Source organism: Eupeodes corollae, chromosome 1 (assembly GCF_945859685.1).
Source record: "Eupeodes corollae chromosome 1, idEupCoro1.1, whole genome shotgun sequence".
NCBI lineage: Eukaryota > Metazoa > Arthropoda > Insecta > Diptera > Syrphidae > Eupeodes > Eupeodes corollae.
In genome coordinates, this window is record NC_079147.1 from 229,779,446 (window position 1) to 229,803,661 (window position 24,216).

The 24,216-nt window shown below is 33.8% G+C and overlaps 1 protein-coding gene across 2 annotated transcripts; it reads right to left on the minus strand.

Moving 5' to 3' along the window:
- Window positions 1–411: 411 nt before the first annotated feature.
- Window positions 412–24,216, minus strand: LOC129941830 (dual specificity mitogen-activated protein kinase kinase hemipterous). Of its 2 annotated transcripts, none has more exons than XM_056050579.1 (10): window positions 23,928–24,216; window positions 23,197–23,675; window positions 22,951–23,130; window positions 15,859–16,073; window positions 15,652–15,795; window positions 9,995–10,431; window positions 9,656–9,934; window positions 9,143–9,571; window positions 778–1,204; window positions 412–713 (listed from the first exon to the last, which is right to left on the minus strand). In XM_056050579.1, the coding sequence occupies exons 1-10, from the start codon at window positions 24,067–24,069 to the stop codon at window positions 575–577; spliced, it is 2,871 nt and encodes a 956-aa protein (XP_055906554.1). In that variant the 5' UTR covers window positions 24,070–24,216; the 3' UTR covers window positions 412–574. The 2 variants fall into 2 exon arrangements, with proteins under 2 accessions (XP_055906554.1, XP_055906555.1); XM_056050580.1 differs by having other exon boundaries at window positions 778–1,183; window positions 23,928–24,215.

Genomic DNA, 24,216 nt, shown 5'->3' on the forward strand with positions numbered 1-24,216 from the left:
AAAAATTCTTGCAGTGGGAAATGTGTGCTTCTGTCACTTATTAATTATATTCCTATATTTATTATAATAAAGAATAAATATATATTATGTATATATATAGATGACAATATGTGTAGGTGTTTGTTTTGTTAAATAATTTGTTGTTTTTGTTATAGGAAGAGTTTAAAGTATTTATTGGATACAGTCTTACATTATGCATAAATTATTATCTTTAGTCCCCCAAAACAGAAACAATTATGGTGACTGCATTCAGCAGCAACTGTAGCTAATCTAAGTAACTAAAACACATATGAGAATATATATATATTATTATGAGGGAAGGGCTGTGTGAAAACTTTAGGACACTGAATAACCTTCTTAACTGATGCTCTTTTCTATACAAAAAATTTACATAGGAATATTGCACAAATATTTTGTTTTTGTTTTTTGTTTTAGCTTTGCATTTCATAGAAGCATTTAATGAATTGCATTTGCGCTAAACCTCATTGTCGATGTTAGCTTCTAAATAATCCAAGCCACTATTGGCATCATCGAATCCATACCAATATCACATGATCATGATTTGCAGTGCCACTCATTGATCTATTGTCCGATATATTCGTCTCTGTGGCTCGGGAGTATAATGAACACGAGTTCGAAAATGTTGTGGTGATCCAGGAACACTTTCAGAACCGCGTCTTGGCGGCGGGAGTGGTGGAGAAGCATTCATATAGCTAAAAATATTTGTTTTTTTTTCTCTATATTTAAAAATATGTAAGGTTATATAAAATATTTTACCGTCTATTCAGTACTGGTGAACCAGGTGGTTGTCCACTAAGTTCAATTAAGTTTTTCCTTAATAGAAGAGGTGATTGTCCGCGGTTGTATCGTGGAGGAGGATCCGGGCTGCGGTGTCTTCGATCGATACCTGTCAATATATGTGGACTCGGAGGTTGAACATAAGATCTTTGTATTCCTTCGGTTGTTTTATTTAAATGATGGTCAACGCCACACATTGTTGGATTTATGATGTCCATTGAATTTGGTATTGATTTAGGATGCAAGAGGATTTGTGATTTCGCATCAGATTTATGATGAAAACTTCCAGAATCATTAACACGGCTTGTTCGAAGATCTTCACCGACTCGATGTGAAGAGTTCATCTGTAGCTTAGCGTATGAAGAAAACTGTCGTTTCATCGCACCTGCAAGTGAATTAAACCATCCTACAAAATTCAACAATTTGTGATCATAGCAGCGATGGGAAAAACAATAAATGAGAATGTGTAGTAAGCATAAGGATGAAAGCAATGAAATAAAATATAAGTTTAAAATTAAATAAAATAATTTGTGATCAAAAGATAAAGGGCATAGCTCATTTTCGGCCAAAAGTATACGGAAACATTAATTAGTATCAAATAAAAGGTGATGTTTAGCTTGTGTATATGTGTACCACCTCATTCTCAACTCCCCGCGGTGAACGTAGGGTATATGTTAAATCAACTGGAGATTGGATTTCAATCCCAGTAGAATGCTGTCTGGGGTAGGAAACGAGAGAGAGCAGGAGAGGTATTTTCACAACTGTCCATTTATCGAAACGGTAGTGGAGCAATTTCCAGTTGCAGTTAGGTTGAACAACTTAGTGAAAAAACAAAGCTAAGTCCGAGATTATGGAGAAGTTTGTTGGGCGAGGCCACAAAGGTTCACACTGGAATGAAGCATCATTTTAAGTAAGTATAGTTTGATGTTAATGGCCTGATTTCGCTCATGGGAAAGATGAGATATTTGAACTTGAAGTAAGGAGTAGTAAAGAAAACATTTTTGTTTTTCGTATCAAGCTTATATTAATTTCACTTTTCAAATAGTCCTGTGAAGATGTAAATCCTATGAATCCTAATTGAATGTATGAAATCTTGGATGTGGCATAACCGTAAGTTTTATCTTCTACAATTTTTAAGAGATTAGCATAAATATTGATAATATGTGATTCCTTATTAAAAAATGCAGTATGTACTCATTATGGATTAATCTAAATAATCTAGTCTTCTTTGTTTCAACGTGGATGTACAAAAAATTAATTGTGGAGACTCATCAAAATTATTACTTGTTGAGGACAAAATTATGCGATCGAATCAATCTAAAGATGTTGTTAATTCAGGTATGTTAGCATAAAATGGGCGCATTTATAAAGCTAGTGACTACGTAGTCAAAATTCAACTAGCTTTGTGAATGCAAAACTGCACTTCAAAGCAAGTCAATCAGGAACTGTCATATTATTGACAAATGCAAATACATAAAAATAAGAAACAATTTTGATTTGATAACTTTAACCTATGTATCTTTTGTGTTTTTAAATTCAATAAAATCAAATTTAAGATACAGTTTGAATGATTTATATTTGTATTTAAATACCGAACGGTTTATGTATTTGAATTCGTGTGTATTTACCGAGCAGTTGATTTTACGTCGGAGGGGTAATTTCAATGACTTTTGTAGTTAGATTTAGCCAATCAGAATTCCTTCACTACGTAGCCACTAGTTTTGTGAATGAGACCAATATGTCTTCTTGGTTTATTGGATAATTTATCTATATTTTGTAACAAGACACAATAAGGCCAAATTTCTTTCAACAAGAAAAAAACGTATAAAATGTGTTTTTAAAATATGTATAAAGGCTATTTATAAAACTTTTAAGTAACAATAAAAATGAAACAAAACCTTATCTTTGGTTGTTTGAAAAAAAAAAAAAATAAAAGGAAAATTAATTAATAAAGGGCGATTTTTTAAAAGCTATAGGAAAGTTTTTTAAAAAATGTTGGCATACTCTTTTTAACATTCCGGCCGGTATCTCACGAATAAATGCTTTAATGTTTTCTTAAAATGCGTCAATTGTCTAAAAAGACATGAGCTTTAACATAGCCCCACAAAAAATAGTATAAAGGCGTTAAATCGCACGATCTAGGCGGCCAATTGGCCGGTCCCGAACGTGAAATAAAATGTTCACTGAACTCGGCTCTTAAAAAGTCCATTGTTGCGCGTGCTGTGTGGCATGTGGCACCGTCCACAATCGACAATTCTGCTTATTTACATGCCCATTGAGACAAAAATGAGCTTCGTCGCTGAACACAATTTGAACGCGATGGACTTTCTTAACAAAGCTGGCATTTTGATAATAAATTCAATTATTTGCAAGCGTTGTTCATTTGTTAGACGATTCCTGGTTTAATTATAGACCAAACTGAAGATGTTTGACAGTGAAACAAAACACGCATCAGCTGTTTAAACCAGTGTTACAAAAAGATAATAGCTAAAAAATCACCTTTTACTAAGTGTAGTTTTAAACATTAAATCGACCAAATGTTGTGTTGTTGAAAAACGAATTTTACTCTATTTATAAAATAAAACTTTTTTTAAGATCCACTTTGCTCCAAATGGTTTAGAATTTCCCATAAATTCTCAGTAAGATTTAAGTCTGGATTGTGGGATGGTGCTTGAATAACTTTCGGCCAATTTCAAAGCACTCATTGATGACAGTTAAATGTCCAATTTTAAAGCACTCATTGATGACAGTTAAATGTCCTTAGAAGACCCATTGATTCAATACTTTTCCCTAAATTTTGATTCAAAGCGTTTAAATAGACTATTCGGTCCATGATTTGACAGTTTTTTTTAATATCTTTGTCACTTTTAAGCGTTTTTTTTTTAATTTTTTAAGATCCACCTTTGATCATGGTTGGGCGACCAGAGATAGTCTAGAATTCTAATCGACCTTCGTTTTTTGACCTCAAATTTATTTCTAACTCTATACTTTTTGAAATATTAAACAATTCTGCAAATTCCTTTTAAGTTTTTAAATAAACATTATAGAAAATAAGTGAAATAAGTGTTTTTCCTTTTTCGACCCATACTAATACAAAAATTATGGTTGAAGATAAAATAATAAATTCATCAATATAACGGACTTGAACAAGGTCTGATTATGGGATTCGCGGCGTATCGTTTTGCTAGCGAGTTTGCCATTTTTCAATTATTGCTTTCGCTTTGGCCTTTTTCATTTTGAATTCGACCAATTAACGAATTCGAAGGCGAATTTGAAATGTCATAATGTTTGTTGGCGAGTTGTACTCCAACAGCTTTTTTTTTGTTGGATTCACAGGCGAAAGAGTGTTTATTATTATTCACTGTTCGATTTCGTGGAATCTTTCTTGATTTATATTATATAAAAATGTGAGCTAGCTTTATTTTAATTTTCTTATAATTTATCCACAATCAATATAAAATTTTAAAATCAATTCAAGGAACGATCAAAACAAGCAAAACAAATCGACATCAATTTTTGGTTCTCGTCGAGCTTATGAAGAAAAATAAGGTCATTGCAACGAGAGCACTCGTCAGCCCTGAATATCGGACTAAAACAAGTTTAATTAATACTAAGTATATAATATTGTTTATTGAATAATCACCGCTAATTTCACAAAATCAACCAAAACAAAAGAAAATTAGTGGAAAGCTGTCAAAAAAGTGTCAAATCACTGGAATATTGGAAGGAAAGTCAAACTAAAATTGTCAAATCACTGGAATATAAGAAGAACTATTTTCGCTTTGCAGGCCTAGCCCACATAGGACTGTAGCGCCACCTTAAGTAAGTATTTTCGCTTCGCCGCGAATTCGTTAATAGGGAAATACGACGCGAGTCGATTTTGAAAGGTCGAATTGAAAATAAATAACCATTTTATTAATAATATCATTTAAATATATTGCATACCTAAATTTTATTCACTAAAAGACCAAAAATCAATGCTAATATAATCAAAACATTGCAATCAATGAAATAAGTTTTATCGTTTGCATCTAACAAAAACTTGAATATGAACCATTTCTTGGTGAAAGAAACTATTCAAAACAAAATAGGGCCCACCCACGATTTATTTTGCCTAAAAAATACTTTATTGGTGAACATTATCGAAGCCCAGCATTTTATTGAAGATTCCATGTGTATGATTCCATATAAATGCTTTGAACAACAATTTTACCTTTACTTTAATAGCCAAAAAAAACCGACCGTTAGAAAAAACAATCAATGCAAAAATTATTATATTTGATTTATCAGTACGTTTCTTTATTTAATTGATGTTCTTCTTTTCTTGAATGAAGGTTATTACAGTGTCGGGTTTTGGAAGCCATTTGGATACTTAAAACGCGATTGGAGCTTTTAACATGCTGAAGCAAGGAGTGTCTTAAAGGATTGTTGCAAATCGGACCGTTGTGTACCGGCGAGATATCCAAAGCGTGTGTAAACGCTTCAGGAAACCGGGAGTGTAGCAAAGAGACACGGATAAGGAAAAATTCGAGCCACAACTGAACAAAGACAATCATTTTTGAATAACTGCTCGTCTGGAGTGTACTGAAACCGCCCGGGCCTTACAAAATCAACTGCGGCAATCAACTCGCACTCAAGTCAGTGATCAAACCAATCGCAAACGTCTCCACGAAGATGGTCAACGTTCCAGAGTGCATGCTATTCGGTCAAAACTTAGACCGGTACATAAGGCAGCGTGATTAAAGTACGCCCGTGAGCATTCAAATTGGACGATGGACAACTGGAGGTGAGGTTTGTTCTCTTTATAGAACAATGCAAAATCAAAATTTTGAGTGAGGATAAACGAGTACGAGTGTGGAGAAGGGTAGGTGGACGTTTAAGTTACCCGTTCATTCACGGAAGTGACCGATTTGGGGCCTCCAGTGTTATCGTATGGGCTAGAATAAGTTTGCTAGCCAGAACAAAGATGATTATCCTGGATGAGAGCACCATTACCGCTGCCAATTACATTGAAATGGAAATAAGACCTATTGTGATCCCATTTTCGCAAAGAGTTGGCCATCGGTTTGTACTTAAGCAAGACAATGCTCGCCCACATACAGCCTGTATCACGCAAACTGTTCTTTCTGACTCCAATGTTATACTTTTGTAATGCAAAGAACCCAGACCTCAATCCGATCGAGCATTTATGGGACCAGTTAAAAAGAAGTATGTATCAAAGAAAACCACAGCACTAAACAAGGCTCATAAACGCGTTATACGCCTTTTAAGAGCGTATACCGGAACAAAATTGAAGGCATCTGATCAAAAGCGTAAGAGATGAGCGTCTAGAGGAGACCCTACTCGCTGCTAAGCAAAAAAAAAGAACAAGAAATCATAACAACAAAGTTACTTTTTCAATTTTTTTTTCAATTTTCCTATAAAATGTTCTTTCAGTTAACTTGTATAAAGAATTTGTTTTCCATGTTAAAACTATGTATACTATTAAAAACATATCAAAACAATTTTTTCAGATGAAAGCCAAAAGACTTTGTGAGCCTTATTTTGTTTTGAGTAGTTTAATTTAAACTGTAGGTTTAATATGAAGTATTTAGTTTTAAACGTCGCGTGGTGAAAAAACTAAATGCTGTCACTGATATCTTAGACATTTACCTTCAAAGACCTCACAAAAAAATACGTTATAAAAGAAGTAAAATCCAAATACCTCACCATATTATGTACATCTGTATGCTTATGCTTTAAATCTTACGGAAACATCTTTCATTGCATGTAAAAATCATTTTCTTAAATACAGTAGTTGGCATTAATATTTTGACGAAACCTTTTTCTGACTTTTAACCTAGACTTTGCTAATTATCGTTAAATAACGACGAAAAAATAATGTGCAAAACAAAGAATATGTTTTAAGTTCTATGCATGCTAAATTTTGTATTGTGCTCATAAAAATGCATGTAAACAACGAATTTTTGTGTGGCATAAGTATTTGTGTAAAACCAAGTAAACATTATGCAAAATTAAACTTTATTTGAAGTGAAACGTTAATAAAAAAATAAAATTTGATCAAAAGTTATTTAAAACCATGGTTAAAACAGTGGAGTTGAGTTTGGTTATCAGATCTTCCATTGTAGCAAAGTTTAACGCTGGAATGGCAGTAAAAGATATTGCAAATGAGTTTAATGTGTCACGTCAAACTGTGAACTATCATATTAATAAGTTTCAAAAACATAATGACATAAGAAACTTAAGAAGATCAGGTGCTAGGCGCAAAACAACGCCCACTGAAGACCGAATCCTTTTACGGGAATTAAAAAAAATATTTTTGTGAAGCCTCAATCTGCTGCAGATAAATAGAATTTGACGGCCAAGAATCCAATCAGTGAGTGTACTGTCCGACGACGTTTAAAATAAGGAGATTTCAAGACATGGACGTACCGTACATATCAAAGGTAAACAAATTTAAAAAACTGGCCTTCGCAAAGAGAAGCGTTCTATGGACAGATGAAAGCTACTTTGAGTATAACTCATCAAAAAATAAATTTTTTGTAAGATTGCCAAAGGTAGTAAGGCAAAAAAAAGGCAAGTTTGTCAAAAAGTGAGCCACGGTGGAGGCTCTGTCATGTTCTGGGGATGTGTTGCTTATAATGGACTGGGTGACTTGGTTCCTATCACCGGCTCTATGAACAAAAGCCAATATGTTAGTACCCTAAATCATAATGCCTTTCCATCCGGGGATATGCTTATTGGCGAATAATTCATCCTGCAACAGGACATTGTCCCATTCCACAAAGCCCGGCTGGTAATGAATTTTTTGAAGGATGTTCGTGTTACTACTTTGGACTGGCCACCTCAAAGTTCAGAATTAAATAATATAGAAAACGTCTGGTCTCTTTTGAAACGCAAAAGAACAGTTACACCAGAGAGAAGACAATTGCTGAAGTAACTTCCCTTTGGAAAGAGATATCTCCAGCTATTCTTCAAAATTTAGTGGATTCGGTACAGAGAAGCATTCAAAAAGTTATTAAAGCCAAAGGAGGTTATACGTTTTACTAAATTCTTCATTTTTTATTTTTGTCAAATTTAAACTTTGTTTTCTTAATAATGCATACTTGCCAAAATACTTATGCCAACGAGTGAAATCAATAATTTATTTATATCTTTTTAAGTTTCTATGAAAAAATATTTGTTTGACTAATTTAAAGATTGTGTAAGTTATAAATAAAAAGGAAAATAAAATAAACAAAAATTCTTTATAAAGCCATTAAAAATTTAAACTGAAAAATGCACGAATTTTATTTCGTCAAAATACTTATGCCGACTAGTGTAGTTAAAACAATAACAGAAATGCTCTCCCATTTTCAAGTTTAAATGTTTTTGGTTTCCGATACTCGCTTTTGAAAATTTTGTCACTCATTTTACAGCTAAACATCACATTTCATTTAAAACGAAACTTTATGTACACTCTTGGCCAAAACTCAATAAAAAGTGGGTATTCCCTTTTAATACACGATAGAAAAAGGTTACGTGATAATATGCCGCTCAAATGAAAAGATAAAGCGAACATTTTAGAACGAATTGTGCTGAATTGTAAAGTTATCGAGAATATAAATCCAAAACACTACCTCGGGTTCGTTCGGTCCATCAGCTTTAACATTTTTAATAAAAACAATGGAAAATCTGAAATGTTACCTCAGACGTTGCGACCGCTTTATATCATAAAATCGTAAACGCCAGAGCATCAAATTAATACAAAGCGGTCACATTTATTTCTTCTTTAAAAAAACAATGGCTTTACAAATTATGCCTTACATTTAAAATGTGCAATATTATAAACCTTGTAAAGTATTAATCAGTTACATGATTTAATTTAAAATTACAATTAAGTATATACTAGGTAAATACTGATTAAATATGTCAGTCGAGGGTAGAAGATACATTTCTTTTTAAAAATGCTTGGATCGACCTTTTTGACACATGACATTTTAAACACGATCAAATGCTCATTAACGCTGGACCAACCGAACGCGAGGTTCTAATTTGGCTAGTACAGTGCGAGAATTGGTGCTGCGGCCGTAGCCGTGGCGTCCATTTGGCTTATATCGTTTTCCATTATTAATGGCATACCTTCTTTTTAAAACCAAATAAACATCTATTAATTTTAATTTCAAAATAATACTTTGATTATAAAACCCTGTATTAAGATAACAAAGTTCCATGCTTCTGTTTTATAATATACGATGATTTAAGCAAAGAACATTGAAAATAAAGCAAGTACAGAAACAGTTATAGATATGTTATAGAAAATAGCACAAACACGATGATAAAGCAATTAAGCAAAATAACTTACCATTGTCTTCTCTAAAGGCGTTCTCTTTCGTTGCAGGAGATGCCGCAGCTAAATCGATGTGACGACTGGACGCGTAGCTTAATGCATTATTTTTCACAATCTCACCATTGCAGCTCTCCGATAAGCTCGAAGAAAAGAGGTTCGAACAATCGTTCTTAGTGGGAGAAGAGATTGCTCGATCCGAACTTAGACTATTGATAGGTAAATATTGATTGCCTAATGAAGAATAACTTGTACCATCTATATGAGAAGAGCTTGATTTAGAAGATTGACTAGATGTTGAAGGAGTCGATTGGTTCGTTGAAATCGGTATTTGAGACGTTTGATAGTTTGGAATATAACTATTCAAAAACGGATTTGTAACTCCATCGTTGTTAAAGCGTTCTTTTTCCCGGTACTGGTTTTGTTGATGATAAAACCGTTGAAGAACTATTTTAAATGGAATATTATTAATGACAAAAGGCAAATAGTAAACAATAATAAATAAATTAAAAAAAAAAAAATGTGACTAACCAATAGGACTTTGATTGCCCTGTTTTTGTAAAGGGCATATAAATGGCTGGCTTTCAGGTTTGCTTTTTGAAGAATTCAGCGGCTTATCAAACCTTTTCTGTAACATCGCAGGAGAATGCTGCTGCAACGGATCCGAGCTATAACTATCAGTTCTGTCGAATAGAGGCGATTCATGACAGTTTGTCATTTTCCACATAGAATCAATTTGGTGATTTGGTTGAACTGGATTTCGCTTTTGACTAAATGGTGATGTTGTAAGATTACGCATAATAGATTGACCTGCATAATTTATCAATAGAATAATTATAAAATATATATATATATAAAGAAAAAACATACCGATACTACTAAACATTGATTCTTTTCGAGGACTTTCAGCATATTTTTGATTCGATCCTATTTTTCTTTGCATAAAGGGTGATTTTCTATACATTTTACTCATATCGTTAGCAACATTTTCTTCGAAATTAGGTATTTGAGTTAAATTTGTTCTGTTTGTAGATATGGCTTGAGGTATAGATGATGATTGTTGTGATCGCATTTCCTGATGATTATTGTAGTTTGGAAAATTACATTTATTTATTGTTGTTGTTGTTGTTGTTGTGTTGTTTGCTGTCAAGAAGTGCTGATAACTTGGTATTTGTGTTATTTTCACGGGTTTAGAAAATAGTGTTTTTGTATGAAGTTTGTCTAAACTAGAATCTATTGTTGGTTTTGCTGTTGTTGTTATTGTTGTTGTTGCTGCTGATGCTGCGGAGTTACTTGGAATTAAAACTCTGAAATTGAAAAGAATGCATTTTATCAATTGTTTGTTTTTCTTTTTCATTTAAATAAATATTCTATAAGGAAAGGCGTTATTTTACGTAATTAATTCAATTATTGATTATTATTTCAAAAGTTAATGTGCATTAATTTGTCCGTTTTTCGCGCAAGTTGTGTCTTTTTGAGAAGTTTGGAATAACACTGATCCGCCGCGAAATGTTCCTTTCAAATACTTCAATTTTGTGTTGCAGTTTAATAACCAATCCAATTACGTCCATGTCATATGATTTATTAAGATAAATAGAACATTTATTTCCTTACAACTTCAATATTCTCAATTATAAAAGGAATATAATATAATAAAATTGTAAAACATAAATTTTAATAGAAAAACTAAATGAAAAAAAAAATACTTGCTTAACAAATCTAATTTAAAAAGTTTAAGATGATTTTTAGAATCTTCTTAAAATTATTTTTTAATTTTCTTTACATTTGTTCGTTTAACCCTTACTGTAATTTTTATCAAATGATAAGTTTTATTAATCAAATCGGTTTATATGTTTATTAATATTAATTTTCAATTTCTAGTCAAGTTTTAGAATTAAGTTCAGGCTAAACTATATGAAAAAAATTACAACTGTAACATTTTGGCAAATCAGACAGTTGCAAAAAATTGCCTTCCAATTATTGAAAAATTGACTGGAAAGTTAGTCAAGAAAAATCTCCCTAACTATCAAGTCAAGTGAACTTTTGTCAAAACGACAATTGATCCTGTTTTTTCATTCAACTAAGAGCTGAACTTTATGATTTATTTATTTTCTGCACAATTTCATTTATCTTTTTTCTGCACAACTTCATTTATTTACTTTCTGCACAAATTCATTTAATGCTTTCTGTAACAAAGTTCCTTATAAATTTGAAAAATAAATAAGCAATATTTCTTTACAATACAGAATACAAAATGCGATGGACTTGTGGCTTTTCTGAGGAGTGTTTGGTAGACAATAATAATTTTGCTAGTTTTTGTACTATGAACTTGAAGTAGTGGTTTGTGAAGTTCAGTTCTGAATTTGAAATTCATGACATTTGAATTGCCTTGGTCAAAATTTACGTTCAAAGAATGAAGTTGACTGCAAATTGTCGGCGTTCTATTAGAACTCAATTAGTCCCTTTTTTTGTTTTTAGATATTCGCATTTAAAGTTTGAAATGAATATGCAAATTAATACATTTTTGGAGATCTAATTCTTTTTAATCTAAAAATGGTGCATTGTATGGCTTAGGGAGTTTTGAGAAAATATAAATTTTGTCATTTGCATAAACGGAAAATGTACTCAGGGAGTTTTCAAAGAACGACGACAAAATGGCACACATTAGCTTCAATTTTCAACTTATGAAGAACAATTTGCGAGTTAGTATACGAGCATTTTTCATTGTTTAAATGAGCTTTTCAACAATTTACACAACATAATAAAACATTAGGATATTCCTTTGCGTTATCAGACTTTAGAGGGCTACAAATGTTGCTATTTTATTTTACAATTTTTTGGGAAATATGAAAGAATTTTAGTCCAACAATTCATTGTGAGGTATTTGGTTATTTGGTGCTCATTAATGGTAAGGTAGTGATCTGTTGCTCACTTGACTTTTTGAAGCTTATCATCATTTTGTATTTAAAATCGCTGTACTACTCTAAGATTTTGGCAAAAACAATCTATCTTCTCCAAATGATTACCAAGAAAACGTTTGAAAAGGTTTTTGGTTAATCAAACCTGCATAGGTACAATTAAAGAAATTATGGCCTAGTGACTTACAACTCTCAACCATTCCTGTGTGCGAGTAATTTGAAGGATGGAAGGGACATCAAAACTACAACTGAGGTCAAAAAAATAGCACAGCAGAATATCATTAAGTGAATTTGTTAATCCGAGTAGATTTAAAACATTCATGTAAAAACATTTAGCTTAAAAGCATTTGAGTAATTAAAAAAAATAGAGTTCTAATTAAATCAATTGTTTAAATGGATCAAATTTCAATTTTCATTTTCAAAATGTTTCTATTTAAAAAATAGCACTTTTGTCCTACACCGTTATATAAAAAACTGCCCTAAATCATCATACTAGCTTCTTTAATTCAATATTCTAGCTGCCGTAGTTTTAATAGTTTTTGATGTAAAGGGTGATTGTTTAACTATTATCTTTTTGGCACCACAGACCACTTCAAGTTTAGAGCTACTTTGGCTTCGTTGCCTTTTTCTATGACGTGTTTTGAAATATTAAGATTGTAAGACAGCAAAACTCAAAGACATTTGAAATGATTATCGATTGTATTTAAGGACTAATGCTTGCTTTTATTTGAAGAATAAATTTTAGGACAGAAAACCTTTTTTCTTTATATTAAGCGCACACTTAAGGGGATATTACTATCCTTATTATGTAAAGACAAAGTGTGACCACTAGGAAAGGGAGCGAGGGGTTGAAAGGAGATGTCGGTGCACATTGGTTTTGAATTCCTGAATATTGCAATAGCTGGGAAAGACAGAGTGTGGCAAGGCATTCTACATTCGCATAGTACGGCTAAAGAACGAATCTCTGTACATTACAGTACGACCGAAGTTGGGCTCGAGGGTATATTGATGAGCATTCCTAGAAGCGCGAGTATTACGGTTGAACTGTTTAAGGGGAGGAAAGCAGCTGGCTATTTCTCTAGAGCATAAACCATGAAAATAACGGTGAGACAAGAAACATTTCGACGATGTTCAAGTGACGTAAATGATCTTATGATGGTAATATCACCAATCAATCTAATTGTGGGTTTGGGTGTTGGATCATAAACAAACATTATATATTAAATCCAATTGTTCTACGTACAATACTATCCAAGAGACTTAAGTAAGTTGCAGGAGCACCAGCCCAGATATGGGAGTTATACTCAAGGTTTGGACGTATATAAGTCTAGTAAATAAAAGCCAGATCAGAGGGGGAGAAAAACTTCTTGCATCGCTTTAGAAAACCCAAACATCTTCGTTTCACAAAAGGTGGTTGGTGGTACACATACCGAGATGTTCAGTCACCTCGATGCAAGTGCCATTCAGGGATAATAGCAAGGGGGGTATATCTCGCTTTAACGATACAAGACAGCATTGAGTTTTCGATGCATTAAATTCCACGCGGTTTTTTATTCACCATTGTACAATGCTGTTTAGATCAGAATTTAATGAACTTATCGTATTTTGTCGTTGCAGTTCCACATCAGAAGAAGAAGGATGTGATTCTGAAAACGAATATGAATAGCTAAGAGTACTATCGTCAGCGAAACAATGTATTGGATCAGATGTTGCAGATAGGAGATCGTTAATAAAAATGAGAAAGGGTGTTGGAGATAAAACGGAGCCCTGGGGCACACCAACATTTATTTTGTGGTTTTCAGACTTGAATCCATCCAATACAACTTGTATTAAACGATACGAAAGATAGGTACTGATCCAATGAAGGAGGGATTTATGAAAACCGAAAGCACGAATTTTCGATAAGAGAGCCTCATGCCAAACCCTATCAAATGCTTTTGAAATACCAAGTGCAATAACCTTGCTTTCTCCAAAGCGATGTAAAGATTTGCTTCACTGTTCTGTGAGATGAACTATGAGATCACCAGTGGACCTATTGGTACGAAAGCCGAATTTTCGGTCATTAAGAAGCTTTTGATCTTCGAGATATTTTTTGAGATAATAATTAATCAGAGTTTCCATGACCTTGAAAAGAAGGGACATAAGTCCAATCGGTCGGTAATTAGACGGTGAAGGAGATTCGCCTTTTTTAGAAATAGGCTGAACAAATGCAGTTTTCAATCCGCTCGGAACGAGACCTGAGGAGAAGGACAGATGAAATAGCTTACGCAGTAGTTTTGCCAGCGTTAAAGAACACCTCTTCAGGGTCACTGCAATATGTACCGGACATTGGCCGATAAGAGAGCTACAGCAATGCTGGGTATCTCTCACACTGGAAAGTTAGGCTTCGTTTATGGTACTAAAAGGGCGTTTTGTATCGCTAATTAAGTAACGCAGCAAGGGCTGCTTGTGACTGCCACCTGTACCTACCTAAACTGATTGATTTCTTCCAATCCTACGATTAATATACTTTATATTACATTTTTTTTTAACCTATCGACAATATTAGACTGGAACGCGATCTTATTGGAAATATTGTAAAGCTAGTTGTTCAAGTGGAATGTCCTTTTATCGTTCTGGTATATCGTTTCGAAAAAACTCTAGAGCCTTCAAGTAATTTCTCTATATCATCATTTTGGGAAGAATTTCTTGTAGAGGTGGTAAGAAAATTCTCAAGAATCATTCTCTAAAATAGTTAGAATTAACGGACACTATGGGCACATTTATTTAGATAGTCATTTTTTCTGAGCTGATATTTCTTTGACAAAGTTCGAATGGAACCTTATGCTTTGTGGGAACTTTTAACTTTTACCATATTAGTAAGTATATTTTTTTTTTCAATTTCATCCACTCTCGTTGACTTAAAACACGACTTAAAAACTAACTTATACATTATTGAGGTATAGCATAGAATTTGTTGCATCTTCAATCAAATGTAATCAAGAATTTTCAACAAATACCATTTACATTATCAAATATTTTGCATTGATCCTATATTAATAGATTTAAAAAAAATTGTATGTTATTAAAATCAATACTTTTTTTTGGAACAAACGTGCACAATAAATGGAGTTATGGGTGGGTATGGGTGGATTCAAAACTAAACATAACTAAATTATAAAAAGAAAAACAATAAATAATTTACCAAACAAAATTAAATCAAATATACTTACTGGGGACAAAAGATTAGGAATTAAGTAACCTACAAATAAATTAAAAAAATTAAGTCAGTAGTAAAGAACAAAACAAAAACGTGTTATAAAATAGTTATGGATATCATATTTATGAATATTAAAAATTTCACAATTTGTTTAAATGAAAGAAAAACAAAACAATAAATGACATTTGTAGGAAAAAGGAATTTGCAAAAAAAGGAAAAAAAATATATAAAACAGTTAACAGTATTAAGTTTTCAAAAACAAAAAGTTTCTAGAACATGCAGTAAACATAGAAAGTAAAGAAAAACTCCAAAATTATAGCAGGAAAATGTCCTCTCACCTGGTATTGCTTCTTAATATTATGATTACATACACATTACAAATTAAATCAAGGCCGAATGTTTGAGCTTACCTATGGTGTGTTCTGATACCAGAATTCTCAACAACCGATCTAAACCAGAGTGGTATGTCAACGAATGTTATCTCATAAGCTTTGATGAATGGTTGCTCTAAGAGTTCTGGATATTTTGGTCTTTCTTGATGGTTTTTTGTCAAACTGAAAGGAAATTATTTTTTTTTAAATAAAATATATAAATTTGTGTTAATATTTTGTTTTTACCATTTTGTAACAAAATCATGAAATTCTGGGCTAAAGCCTTTGTCGCGTGGTAGGCTGGGAGGCTCGGAATCCAAGACCTTTGTTAGAACTTCAAAGTCGGTATTACAACCTTCATAAGGGGAACGCGCTGTTGCTAATTCTACAAGTGTTATGCCAAGTGACCAGACGTCAGCTCGGATATCGTATTTTGGTTTTTTAGGATCAATTCGTTCGGGCTGAAAATTATATTAAATGTTTATAAAAGGTTTTTCTTTGGACTTAATGTTACAGAACCGGCCATCATCAAAATATTCAAAAAAGTTTAAGCATATAAATACTTAAACGAACAATGATTTTGTCTTGAGCCATAACTAAGCATTCATCTTTAAGTTCTTGTATTTTTCTAATATTAAGTGAACATTATGTTTAACTATTTCTTTGATTCTCAATTAAAGATTCAGATCCCTTATTACTTTCCTTCAGAATTTTATGTCCCCTACTCTTTTCTGTGCTGCGCTCGAGAGCGATCTCGCAAGTGGACATAGTCTGGAGAGTTGACTAATTACTCTCGACATTCGATCTTTTGAAAGTCACTCGCAAGTGAACACATGTGTTTACCACTATCCCAGATAAGCTCGTGGAATACCAACACAGTTAGTATTTTGCGAGTAGCTGTCGAGAGTAAACATGACAAAGCAGTTTACATAAGAGGAAACCAATCAACTTATTGAAAAATATGAGTGATTTGAATTATTGTGGAGAACTACGGATAAATTATTTCGCGATAAAAATAAAAAAAAGGGTAATATTAACCGAATTGGCGGAACAGTTCTCGTGTTCTGAAGCGATTCATATGCTTACCGTAAGCTAAAACTCTAAGTGTTAACAATATATGCTCACGTACTGGTATGGATTTCTTTAATTTGGTATCTTTTTTTAAACATTATGGGTCCATCTTTTTGTATCAAAAATTCAATTTCACTAACTGACAAACGCCAAAAATTTCGAAACTGTTAAGGATCTTCAATTTGAAGCTCTCTAGAAAAAACAAACCCCGCACCGAATTGGTTACGACGATCTACCGACGGTTCGACCCAAAATTTGTTTTCCTTTTTTAAGAACAGTGCCTATAATTAAAGCAACTGTAACCCTTCGGTCCTTCTACTCTGAACGTCAAACTTGTCGAGTTGTAGAAACTGAGTTCGGTCAATGATTCTCGAGAATTTTCTCCAGATGAGTCCTGAAACTAAAGGACGTTCTTTTCCCTCTACCTTCCCTGAATCATTACCAACTCCCACTTAAACAGAAATACCAGCCTATGTTTATGTCACCAACTCCCATCCCACCTCCAACGTTGTAATGGCGAAAAAGCTAGCAGCGCTTCTATCTCCTATGCTCCTTCTCACTCTAGGTAACCTAGCTGAATCGCTGTTACCGAATACCAATCTTTTCCTTACATATCAGAATGATGATTTAACATCAACTGACTTCTCACCCTATCTTTTCCTCTCCAACCACCTCTCATCTTCATTGGGCTGAATCTAAGGTGTTAAACGACCCGTGCCGATGACCAGCCTGGCAGGGGGCCCAATTCAAAAATAGCCCCGTCTCTAACGGAGTATCCGGATACCTGGCGACCTCCGGATTAACTAGCCTTATCTGTACATGCGAAGCTTTGTGCAGACCGACCTCTTTTCTTCGCAAATCGTGGGACCAAGATGTATAAAAACAAAACAAAAAACAAAAATGAAAAAAAGGATCTTAACATCCTAAAAGAACTCTTACAAAATGCCTTGGACAGACTAATACTTTGGGCTGATCGGTGTGGACTGGGTGTTAACCCACACAAAACCGATCTGGTCTTATTTTCGACGAGATACAAAATTCCATTTGTTAAAGGAATCCAATTAAAACTATCAGACGAGGCTAAATACCTAGGTCTTGTCTTAGACAAAAAACTAAATTGGAAACTTAACGTACAGGAAGTGTCAAAAAAGCTACTGTAGCTCTCTTTTCTTGCAAAAAAGCTATAGGTAATAAATGGGGCTTACAACTCAGAATCATGCATTGGCTATACACATCGGTAACCAGACCCATTTTAATGTGGCAGTATGTTGGACTGCTTTAGAGAAAGGTATAAAAAGGGATAAGTTAAATAAAGTCCAACGTTCGGCTTGCCTATGTATTTATAAGCAGATGGCTTCGCACGACCCCATCTGCGGCACTAGGCACCTTACTCTACCTAACACCTCTTGACATATTTAGCAAACAAATAGCATCAAGCTCTGCTATTCGCCTCAAAGCTTCGTCGCAGTGGAATTACAACAACATTGGCCACTCCGTAATTCCTAGGTATTTAGAATAAATTCCAAAGTACACAGACTACATCATCCCCAAACTGCAATTCGACAGAAATTTGTAAGAGACTTCTTTAAGCCAGGACAAGACTTCTTTTATCGCCAAAAGTTTCGCCTGCAACACGCTACAATGATTGGGAAGGCGGAATGAGAGACTTAATTTCATTCGTTCAGAGTACACATCTTCGCCAACCTATTCTTTTGTTTTTGAACTATCTGTATAAAAATGGATCGACTCACTACTAAAATAAGAGACCCTCTGAACTGCACGAACTATAGAAAAATCAGTGTACTTAACATCTTTTCTGCCGTAATATGTGAACGTCTAAGCCCCATCGTCAACAACCTGATAGTATAGATAAGTGTAGTTTTAGACCAGAAAAGTCCACAGTAGATCAAATATTCACATTACGGCAGATTCTCAAAAAACCAAAGAACATCAGATCGACTCCAAACATCTCATCATCGATTTCAATGCCGCACATAACATCTAACAGTGGCAGGTTGAAAATATCTAAACAGAACTTGTCGAAGTCAAAAAAGGCTCTAGACAGGGTGATGCGCTGTCAAAGCATTTCTTTAATATCGTACTTGAAAGAATGGTGCAGAATTTCCACGTCAACACTAGAAGAACTATCTTTCAAAAGTCTGTCTAATTACTAGCATATGCTGATGAAATTGACATAATCGGAAGAACTCAGCGTAAGGTCAATGGAGCTTTTGCGAGTATTGGAGTACATGCTGCAAAAATAGATTTAGCGGTTAATTAGGGCAAAACAAAGTACATGCTAACATCTAGAAATTTCTTAAAACACCGACATCTTGGCCAAAACATCACCATTGCCAAACGTAACTTTGAGGTAGTGAAAGACTTCGTCTACTTAAACTCCGCTATAAGCACAATACTTTTCATATTATCATTTGATAAATAAATACAAGAGTGAAATTTATCATAGATTTTAATTAATTGATTTAAGGTGCTATGTACATCATAGTTTGATCTGCTAAAATTAGTATTCAATGGTTTCTGGAGCCTTATACTTGAACGACTAAAACTAAAGTTTAAAATACCAAGAACTGATGGTGATGAAAAGAAGGAAGATTTATGAGAGAAAGCCTCTGTGAATAAGGCGGTAATGTATGAATATCATGAAACCACGGAAGGGATCGTTGACAAAACCAAATCTTGTGACGTTTACGGCGTAGTAAGGTGACCATACTGTACAAGCATATTCCAGGACTGGTCTCACAAATGAAACAAAAAGTAATTTTAAAACATACGGATCACGGCCAAATCTCTTAATAAAATCCGAACTCTATTTGCCTTTTTAACTATGAAGTTAATATGTTCATTAAATGTTAATTTAGGATCTAAGACAACACCCAAGTGGTTTTACATTTGTCAACATTTAAAACAAGACGATTACTATTGCACCATTCCCTGAATAATATTAAGTCTTCTTGCAAGAGAAGACAGTCAGATGTAAAGTTATTTTTTTTTTAAATCTTAATGTCATCAGCATATATCAAGACAGATGAATTTTGTATGATCGAAACCAAGTAATTTATAAATAAAACAAATAGAATGGGACCAAGATTACTACCCTGGGGGACACCAGAATTCACAACAAATGAACTTGAACACTCATTACGAAATTTAACACTATAACGCAAATATGAGGAGATCCAGTTTATGAAATAGTCGTTAAAATCTCGCTGTGTTAGTTTTAGAAGTAATGTTTTATGAAACAATTTGTCAAAGGCCTGGCTGAAATTAGTAAAGATACAATCTACAATTTTTTCAAAAAAATCTAAACAAAAGGAAGTAAAGTAAAAAGAAAGGACACTACATACGATCGACTCAAACAGTTTAGGTATCACAGATAGTTAAGCAATAGGTTGGTAGTTCATTATTTCGTTTTTGGGATCTTCTTTGTGTACTGGTATTATGAAGAAGCTCTTCCAGATAAAAGGAATCAGCAAATTACTTAAAGACGTGTTGGAAAGAACAAATAACGGGTGTGCTAAATACGCAGCACATTTCCTTAAAATGGATGATGACACACCGTCGGGACCAGGACTAAAATATTCGTCAAGTTGTAGGATATTATTAAGGACAGTATCTTCATTTATAACGAAATTGATAGAATTTAAGTGGGGGAAATTTATAACAGTGGTAGATGTGTTAGGAAAACTAATAGTATTATAATCTACAAAAGTATCTTTGAAGTAGTTTGCAAACATGTTCGCAATTACGAATTTCTAAAAACTATCAGGATTATTTTTAAGGTTTAATTCAATTTTCCGAATGTAGTCATCATATAGGATGTTAGAGTAGTCAGTGAAAAGTTGTTTTATTATAATGAACGTCCTAAATTCATCATCAGTTCCTGTTTGATTATACTTTATCTAACCTAGATGGAAGGACGTGCTGTACAGAGACGTAGACTTAGCCAGAAGGATAAATGTCCAAGGACTGTGATGGCTGGGTCACGTAGAGCACATGGAAACCAATGACCCGACCCGTCTTCAATTCCACGCCCACAGGACCGAGTAGAGGAAGATCACCTTAAATTTCTAATTAAGTTTCATTAGAAATGTATTTATTAGAATATAATTAATTTATAAGATGTTTTCGTACTGTGGATGCAATAACTTAATACAAATCTTGTTCTAAATTTCCTAAGCTCAAATCACTTATCTAAAAAGTTTGATCAACACTCACCTACTCTCAGCCCTTTTAAATGGCTTAAGGCAAAAAGCTTATAAATAGATTTGGGGAGACTTTTTAGAAAGATAAAAGTTTGCTAGCTTCACCTATTTTCTATGAAAGAGAATCAATCTGGACAAAATTACTTTTTGTTGGAAAAGTTTGAGGAATTACTTTCGCAATAAGCTTTTTTAATTAAAATTCTATTTTAATATTTAAATATTATTTATAAAGTCAATACAACTAAACACTAATTAATATTTTAGTTTTCCTGGAATAGTTCAAGTACAATACGCCCGTTCCATCTCATTATGTTGTCAGTGTTTTATTTCACAAATTAAATAATGGGTGGATCTGGCAATACTTCTTCAGATAAAGTCTTTATGACAGCTGTTACTTGATTTAAGTTCATTTAAATTTAAAATTTCATAATGAATATTCCTGAACAAAAACTCCAAGTGTGCAAGTTCAATACCAAAATAATGGTTCGGTTCGAAAGATGCATTAATTTATTAAAGGAAACTTTTGGTGAGCCTAATGGGTGATATGCAAAAATATGATTCCAAGCTCTTTACTTACTTTTCTGCGACTTTTCTATAAGTGTTATGCAAAAAAAATACAGTGACGAAGATCGATCTCAAGCTGTGAGTTCGAACTCAAGGTGTTGAGATCGATCTCTCGACGAAAACTCTATGTAGAAAGTTCTAGTTTTGATACGCATAAAGATGAGCAAACGCTCGATTGCCGCGTTTCTCAACAGTTTTGTTACAAATCGTGTTTATAAAAATAGAAGATGTCCAATTTGTGAAGATTTTCGAAAATTGTATAGATTTAGTAAAACAGGTGTGCAATTATTGACAGAGGAGTTTTTGGGCCCAATCTGGAAACACGCCGTGGTGCTTTGACTCATCAAGAAAACAATGAACTGCAACTGATTGGATCATACTCCCATAACCTTCTGAAGAAATAGAAGAAGCGCAAAGGTTATGGAGCAGTAAGTATGAGTTTCCTTATGCCATTGTTGACCTGGATTATACACATGTGCGTATAAGGAAACCACCCTATCACCACGAGGAGTACGTCAACCGAAAAGGATACTACTCAATAAATGTACAGGCTAAGTGAAACGTGGATGAAAAATTTACAAGCATTGAAGTTTGCTGGCCAGGATCAGTCCACGACTCACGTATTTTGATAATATGAATAATAATTCTTCAGCAATATTACTGGGCGATGAGGGGTATGGAATAACGCCTTGGTTAATGACATCATTTAAACAAACAAGTAACGAAACTTTCATTAGTTTCAGTTTTTTTACTAAGATAGTCACCAAAATTGTTTATAATTACACTTTCATTCTCGCTTTCAGAAGACAATTATCCTTCTTGACTCGACTGACCGCACAGAAACTACTGTTTTAACTAGTGCAAGTGCATACAAAGAGCTTCGTTCTCATATCACTGAGTCAGAACTATAGAGTGAACTCGTTTTTTTGCATATGAAACTGAGCCCGAGTCCGCTCGATCGATCTCACATGTGAGTTCAAGCTCGTCAGCTCTGACTCTGAGAACTTTTTCATTTTTTAGCATATGACCCAATATCTCGCGTGGTGTGGCTTCCAAGATCGTGCCATTTAATACCGATGGACTATTTTTTGTCGGGTTATGTGCAGTCACTCGTCTACGTAGATAAGCCTGAGACGATTGGCGCTTTGGAAGAGAATATTCGTTGTGGTCAAAAATTGTGTCATTTGTCTGAAATTTATTCGAGTTAGTCACTTACTCGAAATCATTTAAAGCAAAATGACAAACTCTTATTTTTATAATAAAGCCTTGCGACTACACTAAGTTATATGCGTTTTGTTTCTTCTTAAAAACCACACCTCTAAAAAGACACACTTTATGTCGAAGAACCAAAAACTTAAGATAACAAGGGACACATTTATTGTAAAATAGATGCTTTTCTTTTTCAAAATTGCGAATTTTGCAATTGCATTATTCTGGCACTCACTGATTTGAAATTCAAATGCAAATAAAATCTACTTACTGCCATATAAGCTGCGCAACCTGCTGACCTCGTATTCGCTTTCGAGTCAACCAATCGACCACTTATACCAAAATCACAAAGTTTTATATTCCCTCTTTCGTCTATGAGAATATTTGAAGGTTTAACATCTCTATGTATGACGCCGTGTTTCTCTTTGAGATATGAAAGTGCTTTCACGGTCTGGAATTTAACAAACACAAACAACAATAAAACATTACAGGATACGACTATGGATGGCTGGCTTACCGCAACTGTGACTTTACCAAGAATCTTTTCTGGGACGGGTTTCTTTGATAGTTTCAATAACTTATCAAAACACATTGCCATCAATTCCATGCAAATCCATACATCAGGATCACGAACGAAACACCCAAGGCACTGAACAATATATTGGCAGTCGTGTGATTTAAGAACTACATCCAGATCCATAAGTATCCGCTTGTTCTCCTCGGTATTGCCTGTTCGCCGCATTTGTTTGACAGCAATCACTGTGCCACTTGGAATATGTTGCATCTTAACTACATGACCACTCGTCCCATTCCCCAGATCACCGATGTGCTTTAAGTCTTGAATATCAGTTTTGTAAGACTGATTATTTATTGTGAGAATTCCAGTTTGTTTCATGATTTTTTTGAGTTTTTTGTCTGTTTCCGTTTCGGCTGCGGGATGCTGGGCTACAACTGGCAGGTTCAGTGATTTCCTTGGTCGAACGGGTGTCGTTTCCACTGTAGATATAAAACAAAAAAGAAATATCAATCAAAAACTGAAGAGACTTGCACTGTCAGTGCGACATGTATGGTAGGTGCACGGCTAAAGGAGTCTCAATAGTTCTGCATTATTACAAGACTTCAATTTTCATTCCTCTTTGTTTTGCGATATTGAATAGATTTATTTAAAAATGCACTCTACGAGTAAACTACGTTCTTTTTTGCAAATAAAAACAAAATAAGATTTAATTAAGATTTGGTATTCCTTACAATGTTGCGGGCGGGTCGGCAGTGTCTGTCGAGGAGAGGCAGACATTTGAGTTGGAAATACCATACGTGAATCATTTTCGGCTTGCAGTCGTTCTTCTAGCGTTTGTAATTTAATGCCAATTGTGTCTATAGAACTAGACATTTCTTAGATGCTTTTGCAATTGTTTTTAATTTATTTGAACCTAAATTTATTTTGCAAACACACAGTAGATATATTCTTCACAAAAAGAAAATATAGCAAAACCACACCACACTGAACTGAGAGAAATATTTCTTTCTTTCCTCCACT

Excerpts from the sequence above, each read along its gene's own strand:
- LOC129941830 (XM_056050579.1), bottom strand. The coding sequence starts at position 24,069 with ATGTCTAGTTCTATAGACACAATTGGCATTAAATTACAAACGCTAGAA. Across the intron at positions 23,131-23,196 it reads TTGGTAAAGTCACAGTTGCG|ACCGTGAAAGCACTTTCATA; the intron begins GTAAGCCAGCCA and ends GTTAAATTCCAG. Across the intron at positions 16,074-22,950 it reads GTTGCGCAGCTTATATGGCA|CCCGAACGAATTGATCCTAA; the intron begins GTAAGTAGATTT and ends TATAATTTTCAG.